Here is a 21854-nt window from a genome sequence, read left to right on the forward strand (position 1 = left end):
GGAAAGAGGGGGGGTATATATAGGGAGCAGGGGGTGCCAGAGGAATAATATGTGACACGTGGTGATGGGAAATGGGAGTAGCTGCGGACTCAGGTTTTCTTTTGCCGTTGTTTGGTTTTCTTCTTCTTCTTTTTTTATCCCTGAGGATTTATTCTACAGTGGGTGGAATAGCCACCACTAGGCGCGGTTCCGAGAAGAATCGGGGAGGATAGGATGGGAATATTCGGGGGAGCACCGAAACTTTGGTGGGAACGCGTGGACCGCACGCCGCCGTCGCGCAATCTCAATGGTTTGGAGCCTTCGGGAGGAGGGAATATTCGGGATAGGAGCAGCCGGATCTCCGCGCCCGCCTTATACTCCGTGGCTTACCTTTCTTGAACGATGGAGTCCAGAAGGATTGACCCCGGCGTTCCTTCTTGGTCTTATGACGACTGCTCCTGATGTTTTGGGCAGGTAGCCAGGGCCTATTTTTAATTATTGTCATTAAAATATATTTTTTTCCTTCTTATCATCTATTTTTTCCTTCATCTTTTATTTTTTTCATTTTTCTTCAATTCCTTTCTTTCCTTTTTTTTTCTCATTCTTTCTTACCTATTTTTATTTTTTTCTTCTTTCTTCTCTCGTTCTTGTTTTTTATGCGGATTAGTTTTGAAATCTTAACCACCTCCTAATCTTGTTTACCAAGAGACAGAATGGATGAACATGTATGTAATTGTTCGTAATTCTTGTATTGTTCATATTTGTATTTACTTAGATGAGTATCCATAATTTTATAAATAATTTTGATATTTATTTTTTATTTACAAAATTTTGATTATTTGAATATTTTCTTAAATATCAGAGCATTTTTTTGATTTTTTTCTTAATTTACAGTGAACTTGTGGTCATGTTTTTTTTTGAACAAAGTAGAGGAGAAGGTAACATAGTTCTGATTTTTTTTAATCTATTTCTTTTTGAAAGCATTATGAAATTTTTCGTGTTTCTTTTTTTGAAAGCATTCTGTGTTTTGGTTTTCGTCTCAATTTTGCCCATGTAATATATACCCCCTCCCCCCAACCAAAAAAAAAAAAAAATCTCCATACAAACTTGACATAAGCTTATGAACGATTCAACAAAGTACTTTAACAAAAAGTAATAAAAAGAAAAACTAAAATCGGCTAGATTAGCCCAACACAACTCTTAATATGTTGGCTTTGGAGAACTCCTAACTTCAAATAGATGAATGCAGTTGATGGAAGGCAAAATGGATCATCCTACCTCAGCGTGGGAATACCCAATTTTAGCGAAATAGACCTCAGCACCGAGCAGACCAGACCTCGGTCCCGTTGGGCGCCAGTCCAACCTTGGACCTCATCAAAGGCCGAGCCAACTTCGACCAGATCTCTCTGCTGCCATGAGCCCGTATGATCGATCAAGAGCCGAAGAGGCCCTGTCGATCGCCTCTAATATAACGACGTCCCAGGCCCGAGCTCAGGGCGCTCTGCAGGATCGACCAAGAGTCGAAGAAGCCCCATCGATCACATGGATCCATAATGACGCCCCAGCCCGAGCTCGGGGGTGCCCTACCGAGCTGACTTTCGAGCCGAGGAAGCTAGGCCGACCCTAGCGTCTGCCAAGCTGCCCTCACCAAGCATATATCGCGGCTCCTAAGTCGGCCCGACCTCAGTACTCACCAAGTAAATGCTACAGTCTCTAAGCGAACCCGACCTCACCTACGGCCGCATCCACGTGCGCACCTACATGCGCCACCTGGCCTACATCATTCCCTCCTATGATCAGGACAGGCCATACCTTCGCCACTTGGGCATCTCCGCGGGGACTATAAATAGCCCCATCAGGTAACGCCTAAGGACCTTTTTTGACTGGATCAGCTAAGACCCACTCTAACTTAATCATCTGAGAGCTCTCACCGGAATTCTACCAGTGAGACTTTATGCAGGTCCGCCGATGCACAGAAAGCGACGTCCTTCCTCCATCCCGACCGGTACCCTCTCCCCTCCCTCCCGACTCCTCGGCGTGGTCACCCTCGGGCCAAATTTGAACCATAATAGGAGTTATTTTGGTTGGTTTGTTTGTTTAAGAATGCTGCCAATAGAAAGTCCGGATGGGAAAACAAGGGAAAGAATACGTTGGATTCATAACCATGTCCAAAACTTGATTCTAGGTTGACCTAGTGCCTCCATTTTCTTTTAGGGTTGATGGGGCTCTACTGGGTTCAAATCCCACATGTGCCAACCCTGGAAATCAAAGAAGATTTAGATGCATTCCCCATTGACACAAACAAAACTTAATCATTCAATAAAAAAGGCAAACAAAACAAGCCTAGAATTCGGCAGCCTATAATGCGAGGAAGAAGTGTTCAACATGACTACCACGTCATCAACTCACCATCCGAATGCGAAAACCACTAAATGCTTTAAAAGCCGAGATTTTCGGCGTACCACGCTTGCTTTGGTCGCGTTCTTTGTGCTGCGAGCAAGTTTGGCGAAGCCAAATGGTCTTAAATAATTCTGGTTGGAAGGACCGGTGGGTCACAAAATTGTGTTAGTGCTTGCAAAAGTTTCTGCTGGTTTCAATGTGATTGGAAAAGGTCTATATTAATTTGAATCATAATGGCCCAATCTAGGTTCTTAAAACTAGATTAAAATTATAAAGTTAGCCAGGATTTTGTGGTCAAGCTGGGTCCAAACCAATTAAAAAAAAAACTCGCCTGACCCAAAACATGAATTAAACTTGCTAAAGTGAGCTGGACCATGGGTGAGATCATGTGTCTATTGGGATCGAATCCACAGGATTCCAGCTGTTGGTTTAGGCTTTCAATTGTTGATTAAGTTAAATTTGGATGTGGCTTACAAAAACTAGTGTATTTTGTTGGTGATCCACTCAGGACTTTGATCCCTCCATTGGTGTTTGTGAGGTGGGAATTTAATATAAAGCACGACCTTCCCACCTTTCTAGTCTTTGAGGAGATTATGGTTGCCATCCAGGACTCCAAAACAAGGGTACAACCTGGGCCATCCATAGCAGTCCTGTGGGATTGGGTGGTTTTTTTCCTTCTTTTTTTTATAAAAAAGTAACTTGATTTTTCAACCTAACGAATGATATCTTCTATAGATGAGCATGAATGTTGTTGCATAGACGTTTGATTTATTGGTTGATGGTATACGAAATCAGGTCATGAGCAAAAATGCATGCATGGAGGGGTCAATATGCATGGTAGATTAAACGCTTGCATGGAACGTTTGTGCAATTGGCTAAAGGATGGGCTAGTCCTGACTCGCGTGGTTGCCATCCGATTTGAAGTTTTGTTCTTGCCTAGATTCTTTACGCTTCTTAGAGCCTTTCAGGAGTGAATGGGGCTGATGTTTTGGATGATTTGCATGGAGAATCTTGGTCACACACATTTACTCCTCGTATAAATTTATCTTGTATATGTGGAATCAGATTTACTAGGGTGTAACACAATGCTAATTAAGGATGGGAAGTATATAGAATTGTTGATTCTTTTTTTTTAGGAGTTTGAAATGTTATGGATGTTTTGCATCATCTTCATCCAAGGCTTTTGCGTTACATGCAACGGAGATTATTTATCAATGCTAGGCAACTATTTGAATTCCTCATTCAAGTGTTGCTTCCTACTGTTGACACTTGCTCCTACTCCTTGCTATTAAGATGGGGTTTGGTTTACGAAATTTTCAAAAGGCAATGTATATATGGTGCACTTAGAAAAAAAAAAAGAGAGAAAAAAAAGAAGGGGAATGGATAGTGTGCAACAAAAAGATAAATTAATCAAAAATAATAAGCTTCTCTCTATCATTTTGGGATGCACCCTCAAGTTCTAGATTGCCTTTTTTTTTTAACAAAAAAAAAAAGAATCTTTAGACCTCGTACCCATATAGCTCCTTGTACGCACCCTAGCAACCTAGCTTTAATAGCATTAGCAACAATTTAAGACCATGTCTAAAAAAATCAATTGAAAAATATTATTTAGATTGCTTGTTTTTACATAAATAAAGATTTTTCGAGCGCACAACCAACATGGGATCGAACAAGTTCTCTTTTGTAAAACATATGCATCCTTTTGATTTCAATGGATGGGGAAATAATAATGGATTGCGCAGCGGGCCTATGGACCATGGCATGACTGTTGGACTTCCAATAAAACCAGCTCTGATTGGAGCTAGACCGGCAATTTGAGGCCCAAGACTGTTAAAATCCTATACAACTTCAGCAACTGGTCTCATCTCATGCACTCCTCTTCATCCTTACCCTTTAGTACTCCAAGAACACCCTTCATCGCTTATAGTTCTTTGCTCCACTCCTTTTGCTCCTCTTGTGTGCTATCTTGGCTCTTATTAAGCTTTGGCCATGAGCCAGATCCACTTTGATATTATTTGTAACAACTCAGGACGCCACACAAATGGCTAGCCAGAATTTTTTTTTTTGAATTCCTTAGTCTTGTATAAATACCCAAAATTTTCTCTGTGAATAACCGATGTGGGACTAAACACATACCCGCACGGATCCTCACATTGGCTACCAGAGAGTAGGCTAGCTCTTCTATTTTCGAGAACTTATAAAGCATTCCCAGGAGCAACGGATGAGAGTGAGCCTTGTCGAGTTCCAGAGTGATAACTATAGTTGGACGGAAGAAATAAGGGTGCATTCGGTTCGCAACCGGAATTGAAATTTGAATTGCAAGCGGAATGAATTGGAATAGGAATAAATGAGATTTGAATACTAAAGGAGAGTCGAAACTGAATTTTGGAAGATTGAGGTATTTTCATTTCCTCCTTAAATCAGAATCAAAACAGAACTCTCCGTAACCAAACAACTGAATTGGAAGTCAGTTATTCTCATTCTCATTCTGGAGTCCAATTCTTTTCAGCCAAATATGCCCAGACCATCAATAGCCTTTAGACCGGCTTTTGATCTTGTAAGTTGGACTTCTCAAATCATTTGATGTGTGAACTCATAGGGGGTGACACCTCATGAGGTCTTATAAAACTGGTAACCCATAGGGAATGTGAAGCGTTTTGGGCCTAGCCTTGGGTGGGGGCCTTCTTTAGATAATTGGCTTTCTACTTAATTAACCGAAACCTGTTCCAAGAGTATCCCCACAAAAACATGTTGAATAATCAATTATTAAATGTTGAATTTTGTTGCATCACGATCATATGCATCTTTTTATCGGTGGACAAGCTGAGCAAGATGAAGATCGAGCTTGCTTCTTTAATATTTTCCTTTGCCATTTCATGTCTTTTGAACTTTTCCAACAAAGACCCGATGGTTTTTTGACATGAGAAAGAGGTCCCTACGGATTCATGCAAGCGTTCGGTCCAATACTGGAGCAGTATCTTCGTAGCACTTCCCATAGGACGGTCAGCAAATATTTTTAGGCTTCAGGCGTTTGAGAATTGGGAATGGATGGAAGCCTCGCGAAATATCAGAGACTAGGGGCAGGATCTACTCAAGCCTCTTGGATCAATACAAGAGACTTTGCCAACTGAGTCAATTGGCATCCTCAAATTTAGGCCGTAGTTATTCTTAAATAATGTAGTTTATCTATGGTTTTTTTAGCATGCTACATGCTTGGGCTTTTAAATTAATGAAATGTTAGATCCAATAGTTTTATTAATGGGAAGCATGTGGTTTCGTACGTCCAAGTGCAGAGTATTCTGAATTGTAAACAAATCACTCTCTTGGGCGCGTACCTCTTGGAAGCTAGTAAGCTGCACTCTATTTCCCATTTGTTAATTCTTCGGAAGGCCAGCTATAGGTTTTTTGAAAATGTAGATAATACTAACAGATCCTGCAAAGCACTAAACATACCTTTAGAGCCTTTAGCTTGGCTATTATAAAAAATATAGAGACTTTTAACTTCAAGGCAGAAGATAATGGTGATGGTCGCTTCAATTAATGGTTGTAGATAAGAATGTCATTAATGAATCAACGAATAAAAGAATGAGTTGGTTTTATCCTCAATTTACGTGGACTAATATATGAACAGATTGTATAGAAGCCTGGCTTAATCAGAACAGCTTCCTGGCGAAGTCTGTGAACTCTTCACCAACTTGACATGAGTGTGAGGCGAAGCCCTTCATCTCAAAGAGGCTCCTTCCAAGCTGCAATGCCATCTTCAACTGAAACAAAACTCCATTCTCTCTCTTCTCCACTTCTCTTTCCTCCAAGTTGAGCTCAATTACCTCCTCCAATTATCTGCAGAAGCCAGCACGGTCTAACTCAGGACCTCAACTAAAAAAAGGTAGCCGAGATCTATCCAATTCTCTTCTCTGTCATAGAAAGTGTTCGTAGTTTATTTGGGTCAGAAGGGGAAGAAAGATGGGATGATTTGGTCCATTTGGAAGCAGTGTTTTGTGTTGAGAAATGGGTTTGGATGCCCTCCGTTCATAGTGAGAAGAGGTGGCCGTCGAAGAGGTTTGAACGGGTGAAGATTCAAAGGAATTATGTTTATTCCAAGTTATTCCAAGTTATACAATCTGATGAACGGACTTCTTTATGTTTATTCCAAGTTATTCACAAACCAAACTGAGCCCATACGCTGCAACTTGTTTATCTAGATATGTCAAGACAACATGTATGACACGTCTTTTTCTTCGAGACAATATATGCAATATTTCTTAAATTCTTTCTATTTTTTTGTTAAATGGTTCAAAAATTTAAACTTGACCTTAATCCATTTAATAAATAGCCAAATAGGTTTAAACGAATTGACTTATTTACGATTCAAATTTGTTTATGTCAATTCTAAATCTGCTTAAATCGGACCATTCATGGATCGAATTGATAGGTTGGATCATAAATTGCCATCCATATGACATGAATGGGTTTTTTTTTTCCTTATTCTGGTGTAGTATGCATTGACCCTACATGGTGATTGTTTATTATTTAATATAATTCTCATAGCATAACTATAACTTTGTAGCAGAAAAAATAATTCACTTTATAGATTTTTTTAAACTATATCAATTAGTTAGGTTGGACATGGATGGACTCCTAGGTAGAAATGACTAACTAGTCTTCGCCAAGGAAAAGTCTATGTTTTAAGCTTATTATTTGATGCATGGACGTGGTTACACATCCAGGGTGTAACATTTTTGTTAAATTCAATGATGAAAACTGCCAATGAAAATCCAAAATGCTTGCAAATAAAATAAAAAAAAATCCCGGAGACTTTTTATTTATATACAGATGAGTGATATCCAAAACATATATATTCTTTTTATTGTAAATATATTAGAACTTATAGATCACATACAATAGTTTACGTTCTCATTTTTCAATTCTGATTAGTAAATTCGATGGTGGAAATAAAATTTTTTGTATATAAACCAATAGCGAAAACAACAAATAACAGTTAATACAGTACCATAACAATTATATGATGATTATTATTTAGTTAATCTAAACTATATCATGCATATATAACAAAGTTTCAACAACGCTGCTATTCTCATTACAATGAATCCTCACCAAAAATGTTAATGATTGTCATAACGGTTTAAAGTGACCATTATTTGTCAAAAAATTACTATAAGATTGGGTTTTGTACTGGATTTAAAGTAAAAAAATTTGTATAATGGCTGTACAGTGGAAAATAACAGTCAACAATAAAAGAAAAAAAAAAAATCAACCCCATCATTTGTCTCGTTCACCAAATAAAAATCATTTCTTTTGACCATCCGAACAGTGTTTTCCAAATGCCACAAAATTTTGGGTGAAGGGTGCAATATTGGTAATTGTTGTCATAATATTATTAGCCGTTATAATAAAAAATAATTAATGTTTCAGTATTCACTATCAATATTTAATCGTAATGATTACCTTTGAAACTAATGACCGTTATATAATCTAATCAAAGGCTGTTGAAACTGTGACAATGGCCGTTTTAAATCTTGGAGCCACTCCATTTGCAACATTTTTATCTTGGCTCTGTATACCGAGTTATTCATTAGTTGATGAGGTGGAAAAGCTTGATGTTTGTATGGTAATTCAAGACATCACTCACAAAGACTAGCTAAAAAATATTATTAATTTTTTTTAATTCTATATAAATTGTAAGAAAATATAAAATATATAAATAAATCTACCTCATCCTATAAGCTTAAGCTTTTAGAAAAAGTAATGATTTCAACTTGATATCAGAGCAGAGGTTCTGAGTTCGAATTCTATCTCTACACTCTTTAATCCCATTATTAAAATTTTCACATGTTGGGCTCGCCCATTAAATGAAAGTCCGACCCACATATAAGAAGAAGTGTAAGAAAATATAAATTATATAAATAGATTTACCTCATCCTATAAGCTTAAGCTTTTAGAAAAAGTGGTGATTTCAACTTAAGTATCCAAAATTTATCCAGTGAATAATCGACGTGAGACTAAATACATACCCGCACGATCTTTACATACTCACATCGTTTAAACTCTGACGTCCTTGTCCGGCTAAATGTATAAATTTATTCAAATCTAATCACCAGATAACTTATGGTCAATCTTAATTAGTTGGTGCTGTAGTGTCCTATAATCCATATAGATCATAGATCGGATCCTCCCATATACTATTTATAATAATTTATAATCTTATAAAAAATTAATTAAAAATTATTATTTAATTTTTTTAATTATATATAAATATTGAAAATTTATTTATTAAAAAATTGATGCATGCACCTTTGAAGCTCGCAACAAAAGCAGCAATGGGGAAGGGCGCTGCATGTGCTAGCGTACAAACAAATGCATGCCTCCGTATGCCCTCAGGTGAAACCGGAGGGGGCGGCAAGCTTTTTATCTCCCTTTCCCAAGGAAAACTCTTTCCTGCTGACCTCTTAATCCCTTCATATGTTGCCTTCAATGCAGTGCCCCCACAGTACTTGCAGACGTGCTCTCTCTCCTGCGGCCTGCCATACCGCCACCTTTCAATAAAAGGATTAACATCGAATAATTACTCACTAAAAACATCTTAACTACTCAGAATCCTAAAACACTCTGACCATGACTGAGTAAGAGATCTTCCCAATGGATTTTGCTGACATCACCCTGTCCTCTCCTCCCTCCCCACTGCAGCAATCTTTGGAACTGCAGCCAAAGGTGTCGTTGACTCGTCTCTCCCCTCCATCCTTCTCTTTCTATCCCAAGCACTCGCTTGAATGGAAAATAATCCTAGGGAAGGTAGCCTTCCTTGGAGGTGTAGCTGAGAGCAGCTGCCGAAGAACAGAGAATCCTGATGACTTTGGCTGAGATGATCATTCCTGAAAGAAGGGATGGAGGTGGAAACGCCAGAAATGAGCGGGGGAGAGGAGGGGGAGGAGGGCCCCCCACAAAAGCCTGCACCAAAGGTAATGCTCCTCCCCCTCCTGCTTTTGTTTTTTTCTTTTTTCCAACCATGAGTAGCTCCTCTTTTCTTTCCCTTTTCAGATGCATGCTTTTGATTGATATTTGATGGGCCATGCACCTCTCTCTCCTCTGCTAAAAGTCTCTTGGCCATTTCCTCAAAACGCTTCTCTTTTCCTGTTCTGGGTCTGCTTTGCTTTTATATTTTCTGTCCTTCAAAAGGAAGTCTTAAAAAAAATCCTATTTTTCTGCTTTCTGGTTTGTATTTTGTGGCTGGGGTGGAAAGGTAGGGGGCGGAGAGAGGGTCCATGACTCACCTGGTGGTATGATATGTTTTCTTGAGGTTTCTTGAGGATTTAAAATGGTAGAATTGCAAGGGGGAAGGGGCCGGCTGGGGGCTTCTTGTAAATGTCAACCTTATGTTCTCTCACTGTGTGGGAAAAAAAAAGAGAGAATGATTAGTTTCCCGTTCAGCTTTGAACCCATGCATGATGAATCATAGGAGGAGTGAGAACCCATCATACCTTTGATGGCTCTTGAATCCTTTGCTTTGGCTTTAGGGTAACTAACACCTTTTGTGTATATTATCTTTTGGCTTTTGCTTTAATGAAGCTAGGGATAACCTTTTGGTTTGATCGATCATAGGGAGTTAAAATGATGAATCGTTTTGTATGCGGTCAATCTCATGCTTGTCTTTTGGGGGTTTAACTCTGAAGTAAAGCCCACTTCTTTGATCAAATCAGAAAGAGCATGTCATTTGATGTTCCAGACAGTATCCTCTGGCTTTATGCTTGTAGAGTAGGGAGAATGCATAGTTTTTCTTCAGCTCTGCACACCATTCTTTCTGTTTGTGCGGTGTTTAATATCCCAATTTTGTGGATGCTTTTCTTTTTTTCAGAAAAAAGCATTACTCTTTTTGAGTCTTGATTTAAACATATGTAATGATGATATGTGTCTGATAAAATTGGTGCTCGATTGTTTTACACTTGCTTTCGTTTGGTTAATGATGCGATTCAATCTTGTATGCTTTTGATGTGGAAGTGAATCACTTTCCTTAGCTGGTAAAAGAGAAGGTTTTTTTGGTTTTGTATAACAGGAAAAGGGAGGGCAGCATCAACCTAGTTTAATTCTCCGTTCTTTTGGTTATATTTCGGGATATGGGAAAGAAGTTACCTGCGAGTTGTCATTTGGCCATGGCCATGGATGTTCTGTGTGCTGTCATGCACCCAAGGGAGGTTGGATCTCTGAGCTTTACTTCTCTACTGCTCGCTCTTATTTTCTTCATTTGATACAGATGTCATTTGGAACTCTTTTCATTAAGAAAGGAACTATTTTTTTCCTTATGATATCTTCTACCATGCATTGATCATTAGTTACTTAGCAAGCATATTGTCTACACCAGCTGGTACTTTGCACCTGTGAAACTGGAAATATATGCTCTTTTTTTTTCAGGTTCATGTCAGTCACTCTCTCTTGCACCCATCTTCTCTTAAGCTGGAAGTTTGAAAAAGGTCTCTGAGGTGATATGTTGCTTACCATCACCCTAAGAACGTGGTCATGCTTTAAGTGACTTCTGTAATCTTAGCATATTTTTATGTGTTTAATTTCATGTTTATTATGTCTCTTCTTTAAGAACTATTAATATGTGAAGGTTGTGCATCTTTCTACAATTTAATGCTCATGTCCAGAAATTTATTTGATATCTTTATACATGTCCCTAAATGTCTCAGAGGTTATTGTTTCCCTTTTCCGTTCTAATATCTATCTCTGCCTGTTGAGTATGAGTAGGTTTATAGGAGATGATTTGGAGGCACATCTTTTGCATGTTGTAATTAACCCTTTTTTTTCCTTGAATGCTGCAGCTTTTGATATTCTGTTCTTAATTAGCTTATATTCTTTCAGGTAATACAATGGATATGAGAACATGACTATAAGAATCATCCGCAGACCTCGTAATACAATGACTTGGAACACGTTTACTAATTCTGATTCTAAGAGGAAAATATATGTCGGAAGACATCGGACGCATCATGACTGCAGCACATTTTAAACCTCACTAGCCGAAAGTGCTGTCTGATCTGGAGTTGAATCTCTTTATGTTACTTGCACTTGGGCATCATTAAGAGAATAGGCAGTTACCTATCATTGAAAGAATAGAAGTTAGGATTACCTTGATCTTCAATTTTCCTTCCTATATGTTATGATTTTTCAATAGTATGATGTAATCTGACTGCCACCCATACGAGGACTTAATGAAAGAGACTCTGAAACAAGTATAGTTCAGTTGGTCTACAGCACTGTTCTATTAACAATTCCTCTGAAACAGACTGCAGTTTTCCAGCATCCCATTGCAATGGAGAATGATGTTTTTAATGCCTCTCTACAAAAAACAGATCATAATCATATGGACATCGATGCAGTTACATCTGATATATTTTCAGGTCCATTCATACAGTCAGGTATGATAGATTATGACAGCCATGAGCAGATGATTTGTGGGAATATTTTGTACCCAACATTGCCAGAAGAGGTCCAGAACAATCCTTATATAACAAACCATGGTGCTATCTCCAATTATGCATCAAGGGGGGATGCTTCTTTCGAGGATTCTATTGGGAAAACTGGCCAGCGGATCGGAGCTTCTGTGTCTGCTACTTCACTTGCCTACCTTTTGCCTGGCTCCCATAGTTTGCAGGAAGATCTTACCGGTTTGGGTGTTTCATCAGCATCGCCACTGGGTGAGATCAGAGCCTTATCATCCAGAGACTGTTGCAATACTTTTGGTACACAGGATGTTGCTAGGTTTTCAAGACCAAAAGTTGATGCCAATATGAATGGCAAACTAGATTATGGTTGGAATTGTGATGGAACTCCAGATCATCGAGTTCCTTCGAGTAGAACAAGCATTGTTCACCCATCTTATCATGTCAAAGGACGCTCGGAACCTGGGTGGGATTCCAATGCATCTACCATCACATCTGATCATTTACCAAGTTCTTGTGTGCCTAATAATGAGCTGTCCCTTAGGCTTGGCTCCTACCAGACTTCTATGATGAACATGCTTAATGCTCCAGATCGGTGCTCAGAACTAAGCTGCTCCAAGTTAACTCAAGTTTCATCAAAAGATGGTGAAAACCCAGATGCTAGTGGATTGCAGGATTCCTTTCGTGTTTTCTGTTCTTCGCAAAATGTCAGTGTGGGAATGGCGCTGGGACTTGCACAAACCTTTGCTACTGGCGAAGAGCTATCTCTGTACCGTAATTCTTCTCCCTTCTATTTTCCTCGCGTTCTTTTAGGATCAAGATATCTCTACATAGGTCAACAAATACTCGCCGAAGTTGCAAGTTATGCAGAGCTGGATGGCTTGTTTGGTGGGATTAAGGGTGAGGCAAGGATGCCCTTTTCTTCTAGTTGTTCCAGTGAAAGAGGAATTGTAAGTGTCGGTTGTCATGAGTTCCCACTTTCTTCTGGTGGAACCAAATCTCAGGACCATATGGACCGACAGCAGAGGCTGGAAACTGAAAAGGAGAAGTCTCAGCTGTTAGTGATGCTTCAAAGGGTATGTATCTCCTTTATTGGTAATGCTATATTAGATGGTTTGACATTTCAATGATTAAGATCCAATGAGCTAACAATTGTTCATGCAGTTGGTTGGTGCCTTAACCCTGATGGCCTGCCCTTCAGGAGGTCCAGGTTTTGAATCCTGGGTATTGCTTAGAAAGAAAATAATTAAGATCCAATCTTTTTTTCATTTTATTGCTTTGCGGGTTGTTGTTTGTGGCCGATAAAATATCCATTTTCTTTGTTTCAATTGGTCTGATTCTGGTTCCGATAAAAGTTACCTGCAATTTTTCCTCCCTCTTACTATATTGCCTGTTGATAATGAATTGTTGCTCCCCTAAGTCAGCGTCATGGATATTTTGTTGTAGTACTTGTTTATAATCTATCTTGCACATTCTGTTTTTTCAATCTGTTTAAGCTAAAAGTTTTTTTTTTTTTGAAACTTTGTTGCTTAGCTTTAGGATTAAAATATCCACAATGCATTTGATTGAATATCTTCTAGGTTTCACTTATTGCATGTGCATCGAAGAGGCCGGTTAACCTCTCTCAGTGCATCGTCACTTGTCAAAGGATGTAAATGGTCTAGACATCAGACCTCTTCGACGTGGGATTGGAGAAAGCCAGCAAATTAAATTTCGTAGAAGTTGCATGAATGGAAGTTGGATACTTGACATATAAATATATATAGCAAACCTAATCCCATTGTCATGTTGTTGGGAGAACTCAGGTAACTAGCACCAGGGAATCTGTTACTCTCTTGTCCGATGCTCTTTGATGATTTTTTTTTTTTTTCAGTAGAATGCCCTTGATGATTCAGATTCGGTACAGTTCATCTTGTTTTGGGCTTCCATTCTAAACATAACCTTGATCTGGTCACAGAATGAAACCTACAGATAGTTCTTTGTTTCGGTGCTTTGATGGTAATGGCATTGCTGGCATATGACATTCGACCTCGTGAACCAAAATATAGTGTAGATCGCCAGAAAACAAGACAGACATCATCAGCAGATGTTGCACTATTTGTGAGAAACAAGAGATAAAGAATGAAAGGATTAGGTGTAACATGGGAATCTTGATAAATTACATTCTTTTGTCAATGGGATGTTGGCTGAAAAAAGAAAATCTTTAATAAGATAGGCTGTGGAGCTGTTAAATTAGCAAGTGTTAATGAACATACTGTAGCTTTAATTTACTGAATCAGAATCTAAATGATTGGGCTGAAAATTTGAGATCATAAAGTCCTATAAGCCTTCTTTCAGACCTGTAACTGGATTGATGATTGGTTTTATGAAGATGCGACTATAGTGCCTAGAATCAAGCCCCAGAACCATTAGGTCTCCTGCAGGCCTGCACAGAATCTCGTTTCACTGAGCTGGATTGTAAAAGTCACAGATCTCAGATCTGCCATTGGATCTGAACGAAATTTGGTGCCAAAGATTTTAATAGGTCTTCTTGTGACGCCTTGAAGTAGATCTCTGATTGGACCTACAAAGAGAAAAATTATGCATATGGGAATTGGCTGCTGTCGGCGGATCTGCAGCATTGGATAATTAAAGTTTGTGAAACCATGTAAATGGCTTCTTGATCCAATATGCAAACATGTTAGGATTATGATCTTCAGCCTGCAATCAATTGGAAATTAAGTAATTATTGCTGTAGTAGGAACTGTACATATCAGTATTGCTTGTTTATTACAATCAGCACGCTGATGCAGTTAAAGGCAAAGTAGGACTCAGTATGGAGGCACTTATGGGTCCAGTTGGAATGCTTTTCTTCTACCCTTCATTGGAATCCTGTCCAATCTCTCCCTCCACAGCATGCATCCAAAGCTCCAAGACTCACCAAGCAACCTGGTTCATTATCTTCCAAGAACCTTCTCTTGTCATTTATAGCTTAGAGTTGCCTCTGTTTGGCTAGAAATTCCAACATTGGTTCAAGCTTGCATGTATGAACCAAGAATGCATGTATGGTCATATTCAGGACCCAAGTCCCAATGCTTGGATCGTAGATAGACTCTAGCAAAAATTAATTTTTGAATGCACCCAAACACATGGTTTTTTGTTTCTCAGTAATAATGGTATCTTGTCTCTCTATGTCCTTGTCCTGTTTATTCTCCTATGTCAACATCATGCATGGTTTCACATTGAATGGAATCGTGTGCTCTATAAATGCGTGCCCACTTCAAAGGAAATGTTTCAGCTGCTTAGTTTGGAAGTTCACAGCATTCTTCAGTTCTTAATTAGACAATGGATCATCTCAGCTTTGGGAATGCCTAGGTCCAACACAAAGGATAATGCTTTTTAAGTGCTCAGAAGTAAAATAAGAAGGTCAACAAGATAGTGAAGTATTTATGAGGAATATATTTCATTTGCATAGTTCCTAATTCATATTATTTATGACAGATTTCTATTACATTCACAAATCTTTTTGTTAGTAATAATAACATACTCCTCCCTTTATGAGATTCAGATTGACTGTAGATACAATCAGTGCTTAGACCAGATCCAGAATGTGATATCTGCATTTAATAAAGCAACCGAGTCAGTAACTCCACAACTGCATGCCCACTTTGCTCTTCATACAATCTCTGTGAATTATAAAAACCTGAGGGAGAGAATTACAAGCAGGATTCTTTTCACTGGTCAACAACTAAGCAGCAAATGCACCAAAGAACAGGAGAAAACCTTGGAATCTTCCTTAATCCAGAAACAATGGGCTTGGGCTTTGCAGCAGATGAGGGAAGATCAGCAATCTTGGAGACCCCAAAGGGGCTTGCCTGAAAAATCTGTCTCAGTTTTACGAGCATGGATGTTTCACAATTTTCTTCACCCGTGAGTTGCCTACTTCTGGGATGCTTGTAAAATAGAAATAGTTATTGTGACAATGGCCTTGATAAGTGAAAACGAAATTTAATTCTGAATGTGCTTTGAACATCTCTCAGGTACCCAAAGGACGACGAGAAACATTTGCTTGCATTAAAAAGTGGATTGACGAGGAGCCAGGTAGAATGAATTCTGAATTTATCATCTGGGGACGGTCCTTTCCTGCATGAGGTCCATTCCTATATTTGTATCTCATATTTTGGTTTGGATAGCTTCAGATTGGTTGTCTCCCTCATCAAGACCATGTTATATTAAAGGATCAGCTCAGTTCATATTACTGCTAGAAATCAATGCATTTGTTGTTGGCAAATTAGAACTGCACTCTAATAATCCAACCTGTGCATTGGTTTTGCAACCTAGCATAGCCTTTAATTAGTTATTCTCTTTATCACAATCTCAGGTATCCAACTGGTTTATAAATGCACGGGTTCGTCTATGGAAACCCATGATAGAAGAGATGTATCTGGAATTCAGTAAAATGAATCGGAATGGGGTTACAGGGGCTGATAGCAGGAGCCATTAAACGGTCAGCAGAAAATCCAAATCAATCCAAGTATGTTGATTTTGTTTATCATGCATCTTATACCTGTTAGATAGATGGTGCATGCTGATTCACCTATCTAAAATGTAAGTTTTATTGCTTTTGGTTAACTGTTGGCATCTGATCTATTGCAATTCAGTTATACGCTGCTGTCCTAGGAACAACGAAATTACTGGAGGAATAATGGGATATAATGATACTTTTGGCAAATGGAGGAAATCTATTGTGGAGTGATCAATTGTTCAGTTTGGTATTTTCTGTTGATGATCTGAATTGTACATGAAACATTTGCGAGAATGTCCATGACATGCTAGTCCAAATAAAAGGTTGATAGTGCAAAGATATTCTGCATGGAACAAAGGCTTTGTTTTTGATGGACATGTTGTTATGGTGCATGCTTAATACCCTTCATTTATAAAACCATAAAACATGAAATGAGATCTATTGCTTTCTTAAATGGTCAAGTTTATGAAAATTATCAGTACAATGCATGGCAAAGAGTGAAATACTCCTTGGGCAATACAATAGCACGTAAGGTCAGTATTCAGGACCCATGGCCGAATCCTGTTTTCTTTGGGCTGTGCATCAAGTATTTGTCCACTTGGGAGTTCAACATGGGACATGGCAGTGTTGCTATACTTTATCACTTGCATCCTGGTAAACCACCTCTGTTTCCTCTGTTGAAATTGCATGCGACGTTGGTGATGGTGCAGGAGATGAACTTCTCGCATGCAATTGAGTTGGAGCTGCTAGAAATTTCTTGCACTGAAGCCTGAACAAGTTCAGTATTGTTTTCCCATTCAGTTCAAACCATCTTCATTATTCTGATTAACCTGGTACTGTTTGTGGTGCCTGGCCTGGTATGTTTGTCTCGTCATTTATTTTGCATATATTATATTTTATTCTTTAGAGGGTTGTTAACTCTACATTTTCTTGCTGTTATATCTCATTTTGTAACTTTAAGTACAAATAGGATCTCTGTAATGCCTCTGATGCCGGTTATAATGAATATCCTGTCTATTATATTGACATGGTTTGAACTTTTATCTGGAAGTCTTAAGCAACAAAATCATTCAGAGCTTCGGCATCTGCCAAGCTTTGAGTCACATGTAAGAATCTGGTAGAAGAAATGAGCTGCTGCAGCTTAATGCTTTTCAGGCAATATTATCACTCTCATTTCTACCCCAGGAATGTTTTATGTTTGCCATCTCTCCTATATATGTCTTCATCTCAAACAGCCGTAAGCATCGCATATTTGCAGTAGTGCAATATCTCTCTAATAAGCTTATGAGAGAGAGAGAGAGATTTGTTTTGGTCTTTCAGTTTAGTCATGATTTTGCATTGCAACGGTTCACAAACAATATACTACCGAGCATGGATGAAGAAAGTTTCTCGAGCAGAGGGAGGCTAATGCATGGGGATTATTGAAAATAGATGATAGAGCCTATGGAATATTGGCTGGATGGTGATGAAATGAGTGAGCCATGTCTTTTTGTGTATGCGAGAAGTTGAAATTATTAGTGTGAGGATATGTGCGGGCGTGTAGTTAGTCCCATATTGGTTATTCGCCGTAGAGATGTTTAATACTTATATAAGATTAAGAAATTTAAAAAAATACTTTCTGACTAGCTATTTTAAATGAAGTTTTGGTTGTTACAAATGGTATCAGAGTGAGTGAATTAGGAAATATTATAGTCCAAGTTCATAGAGGGTCGATTGTGATGTTTGTAATTAGATTTGAATGAATTTGAATTTTTAAATTGGCAAGGACGTGATTAGATTTGAATGGATTTGAATCTTTAATTTAACGAGGACGTCAGAGCTTGTATTGGGAGGAGTATGTGAAGATCTGTGCGGGTATGTGTTTAGTTTTACATCGGCGAATTAAAAAAAATATTTTTCAGTTAGTTATGTGGTATGGAGTTCTAGGTTGTTACTGATAACCAGAAAGGTAAAAGGTACCCTGGACAGGGAACTAAGGCCTGGATGGTGGCCGTTTTAAGATGCATCAGCCTTGTCCCTGCGCCTTTCCACTCTCTGTCCTCATATTATCTTACATGGATTTATCAGAAAAATAAAAATAAATGATTCACTGTACTAAAGCATATATATTGTTTTGGTGGGTCCATGTAGCTGTTTGGTGTATTCAATGCATTTTCTTTTCTTTTTTTTTTTAAAAAAAAAAGTCTTGGTGACGTAGTTGAGCAGGCGGGAATGAGGTCTCCCTCTTGACCAGTTTACGTCTGGTCTCTTTATTCGACGAAACCCAGTTTTGTTTGACATGGAACTCTGAATCCTAGCAAGTGGTTATATTTATTTCATGAGGCATGCTTCATGCACACTCCTAAACAGATAAATTCAGGTATTTTTTTAATTTTCTTTTTTCTTTTTGAGGTTACACGTGCTAGTGACGACGTAGGGGAAAGAATTGGGATCTCTTACTCTATGTTCTCTTATGTAATGGCTATGGTTTATAGCTATTGGACGTAAGAAGGAAGGGATGAAGGATCATGAATCAAACCTAAACTTCATGCGCACACCCTAAAGATTGGGCGTCTTTCTCCTGCATCAGATAGTGGGATACATATATGAAAAGAAAAATACCCAGCTAATTTGCTACTGTCTTTCGCAGCAGAAAATTATGTTTCAGTTTGTAACTTTCTTTTGCTTTCTCTCGTAATTCCTCCAAGGCACAAGGTTTAGTTTAAGACTCACGCCTGTTTGACACCCTAACCATATGCTTTCCCAAGAGATTTCATTAAGTGCGATGAATTATTTGAGGTAGGCACTGAGGGAAATGAAAGCTCTCTGCAGTTTCTTTGCACAAGCTCACTTATAGCCCACAGAATGGCACGACAGATACATTAATTTATGCCATACGAAACGAATGGAGCTTGGGTCCCAATTATTTTTTGCTGAAGACTTTGATCACATTGTCGTTGTATTGGGAGACCAACGGGAGAGTGCTGCGGCCACCCAAATGCAGTAGAGATTGGTCATTATCGCATGGCATGTAGTATCTTTTAGATTTTATGCGGAGACACAAAGTTTTTATACAATCTTTAAGCTAGTGGAGTGCTACATGCTATAGCAACGTGATATCATATGCCACGAGTAGAGTTCAGTTTTTCCACTTTAATTGTTACTTCCTTTTCACCTAGCTAGTATCTCACTAGTTTTCTTGTTTCCTCAAGAAAGAACAAGTTCTTGGGGATTCGTAGTCACCAGCAAAATTCACCATCTCGATATCCATACAGGTACCATTCTATTGTTGTATCAGTACATTCAATATGAGAGATAGTTCGACATAGCGATACTCGATACGTCTTTTGTACTGCATATCAGTTCATCACCAATTGGATTGGCGACATGGCAAACCATGGTTACCGGTATCAAATATCTGACTAGCTATTCATTGATGGTTTTAACGTTTATGAATGTTAAACGAAGGCATTTGCCTGTCATGTAGGGGATGATCTACGATGTTCTTGATTATTGAAAAATTGTAGATGTTGCAAGAGATTAGTCAAGATCAAATAGGCATGCCTTCGACCTGTCTAAAGTTGTGAGCCTTCATTTTCTTCGCTCCTACGCATGCACCATAAAGAAAGGTGGAATTGAAATCGAAGTATGTTTATCAAAAATGAAAAATCAAAGTATGATAGAAAAGTCAAAGTTGTGAGCCTTAATCCTCTTCTCTCCTATGACGTGATATGTGAAAAATCCAAAATGAAAAATCAAAGTATGTTCATTAAAAACCAAAAATCAAAATATGATAGAAAGCTACAACTACCTACGTATGACGTGATATGTGATATATATTATCTAATTGGAGGATCTAAATTCATATTATAGAGTTTTTCTCTTGGAGAGTTGCGTGGGGATAGCATGACATCCTAACAAATGCTATTGATATATTGCGAATTGGATTTATTTTTGATAATTGGTGAGGTGGATTCCATTCACAAGCTAAACAGAAACATCCCATCATTATAAGGAGCTCATACAACATTCATTCTTTTCCTCTCGGTATTTATGTGTTTGTGTGCATGCGCTTGTGTGGGTGTGGGCGCGCACATAGATGCCAATATCATCTCCTCCAATTGATACCGCTCAACATATAAATTTAGGTTCGCACTTGCGTTTGATTTGGCCTGCAACAAAACTCTACGATTTCTATATCATGTATAGATCATTTTCATGTATTAAGCACTATCATTTAAAGAAAATATAATGAAATTTGCTTATACCCAACAGATATTGCTTTGGGGTTAATACTTTATAGGCCTTTAATACAACTACTTATTATTATTATCAAAATCTTTAGCCATCAAATGTGGTTTCAATTGAGGAGCACCACTCCAAGTTAAGGAGCCTTAACAAAAAAACTTTTGAGAAGATCATACAGTTAGCTATTGGCCCAAACACCAGCTCTCATGTATCAATATTAAATTCTCCATCAAGACAAATTTACATAAGTGAGGAGGTTATTGTAAAACCCGCTCATCTGAACAAAAATCATATGGGGCAGGCGCCAGAGAAAGAAATATGGAGTGTGCTTCTTATTTTGTCATGTTTTCCTGAATACTTATTGAAAAAAAAAAATATATCTAAAAGTCATAGACACATCTAATTATGTACACACTACATGGCTAGGTGATACACATCAAGTAAATTAATCATTTAACAAGTTAATGCATACCTTTAGATAAATTGATACACCGTTTTCAAAACATGATATTCATCAGTATACAGTACACGACCAAGTTATAGACACTTAGCAAATCAGTTATCTAATAATCTAATATACATTTTCAAACAAATTGATACATAGTTTCTAAAATATCATATACACTAGTACACACTATATAGCCGAGTGATACACACTCATCGGCTTTCTGATACACATTGCAAGCCTTTTTAATACACACCTAGCAGTAATCCAATACACACCTATATATAAATCAATACACAATTTTCAAAACATACTTTTATTAGTACATACTACATAGTCAGGCGATACACATCAAGCAAATTAGTCATTTAACAAGTCAATACACACATCTAAGTAAATTGATAGACAGTTTCCATAACATGGTATTCATCAGTACTAATACATAGTATATAATTTTGTAGCTTTGTCTAAGTTGCTAAGTGTATATTATCTGGTCATATATTGTGTACTAGTAAACACTATATTCTCAAAATTGTGTATCATTTACCTAGAGATGTGTATTGACTTGCTAGGTAATTAATTTGCTTGTGGTGTATCATCTAACCATGTAGTATGTACCGGTAAAAAGTATGTTATGAAAATAAGAAAAAAAAGCAAATGCCGTATATTTTTTTAATTACAAAATCAATAGATTCATTAGTAAAAAGAGTTAACTTTTAGGTTTCTTCTTTGACATTGGTATTAGAGGAAAAGTGGCAAAAAAAAAAAAGAAGCTTTGTTTGTTCTCCTTGTCCCGTTAGAAAGGAGGATGATTCATCTTATTAATTATAATTTAATCTCATGG

The 21854-nt window shown here is 38.0% G+C and overlaps 1 protein-coding gene across 5 annotated transcripts; it reads left to right on the top strand.

The window, feature by feature from the left end:
• Window positions 1–9140: 9140 nt before the first annotated feature.
• On the top strand, window positions 9141–16709 carry LOC103711195 (homeobox protein ATH1-like). 5 transcript variants are annotated; one of them, XM_039131658.1, is made up of 9 exons: window positions 9640–9912; window positions 9997–10123; window positions 10420–10586; window positions 10804–10871; window positions 11254–12910; window positions 15382–15743; window positions 15854–15914; window positions 16195–16347; window positions 16475–16709. In XM_039131658.1, exons 5-8 carry the CDS (start codon window positions 11705–11707, stop codon window positions 16315–16317), a joined length of 1752 nt encoding a protein of 583 aa, XP_038987586.1. In that variant the 5' UTR covers window positions 9640–9912; window positions 9997–10123; window positions 10420–10586; window positions 10804–10871; window positions 11254–11704; the 3' UTR covers window positions 16318–16347; window positions 16475–16709. The 5 variants fall into 5 exon arrangements, with proteins under 5 accessions (XP_038987588.1, XP_038987586.1, XP_038987587.1 ...); XM_039131660.1 differs by lacking the exons at window positions 9640–9912; window positions 9997–10123 and adding an exon at window positions 9141–9356 and having other exon boundaries at window positions 10448–10586; XM_039131659.1 differs by having other exon boundaries at window positions 9997–10586.
• Window positions 16710–21854: the final 5145 nt, after the last annotated feature.

Source organism: Phoenix dactylifera, chromosome 11 (assembly GCF_009389715.1).
Source record: "Phoenix dactylifera cultivar Barhee BC4 chromosome 11, palm_55x_up_171113_PBpolish2nd_filt_p, whole genome shotgun sequence".
Lineage (NCBI taxonomy): Eukaryota > Viridiplantae > Streptophyta > Magnoliopsida > Arecales > Arecaceae > Phoenix > Phoenix dactylifera.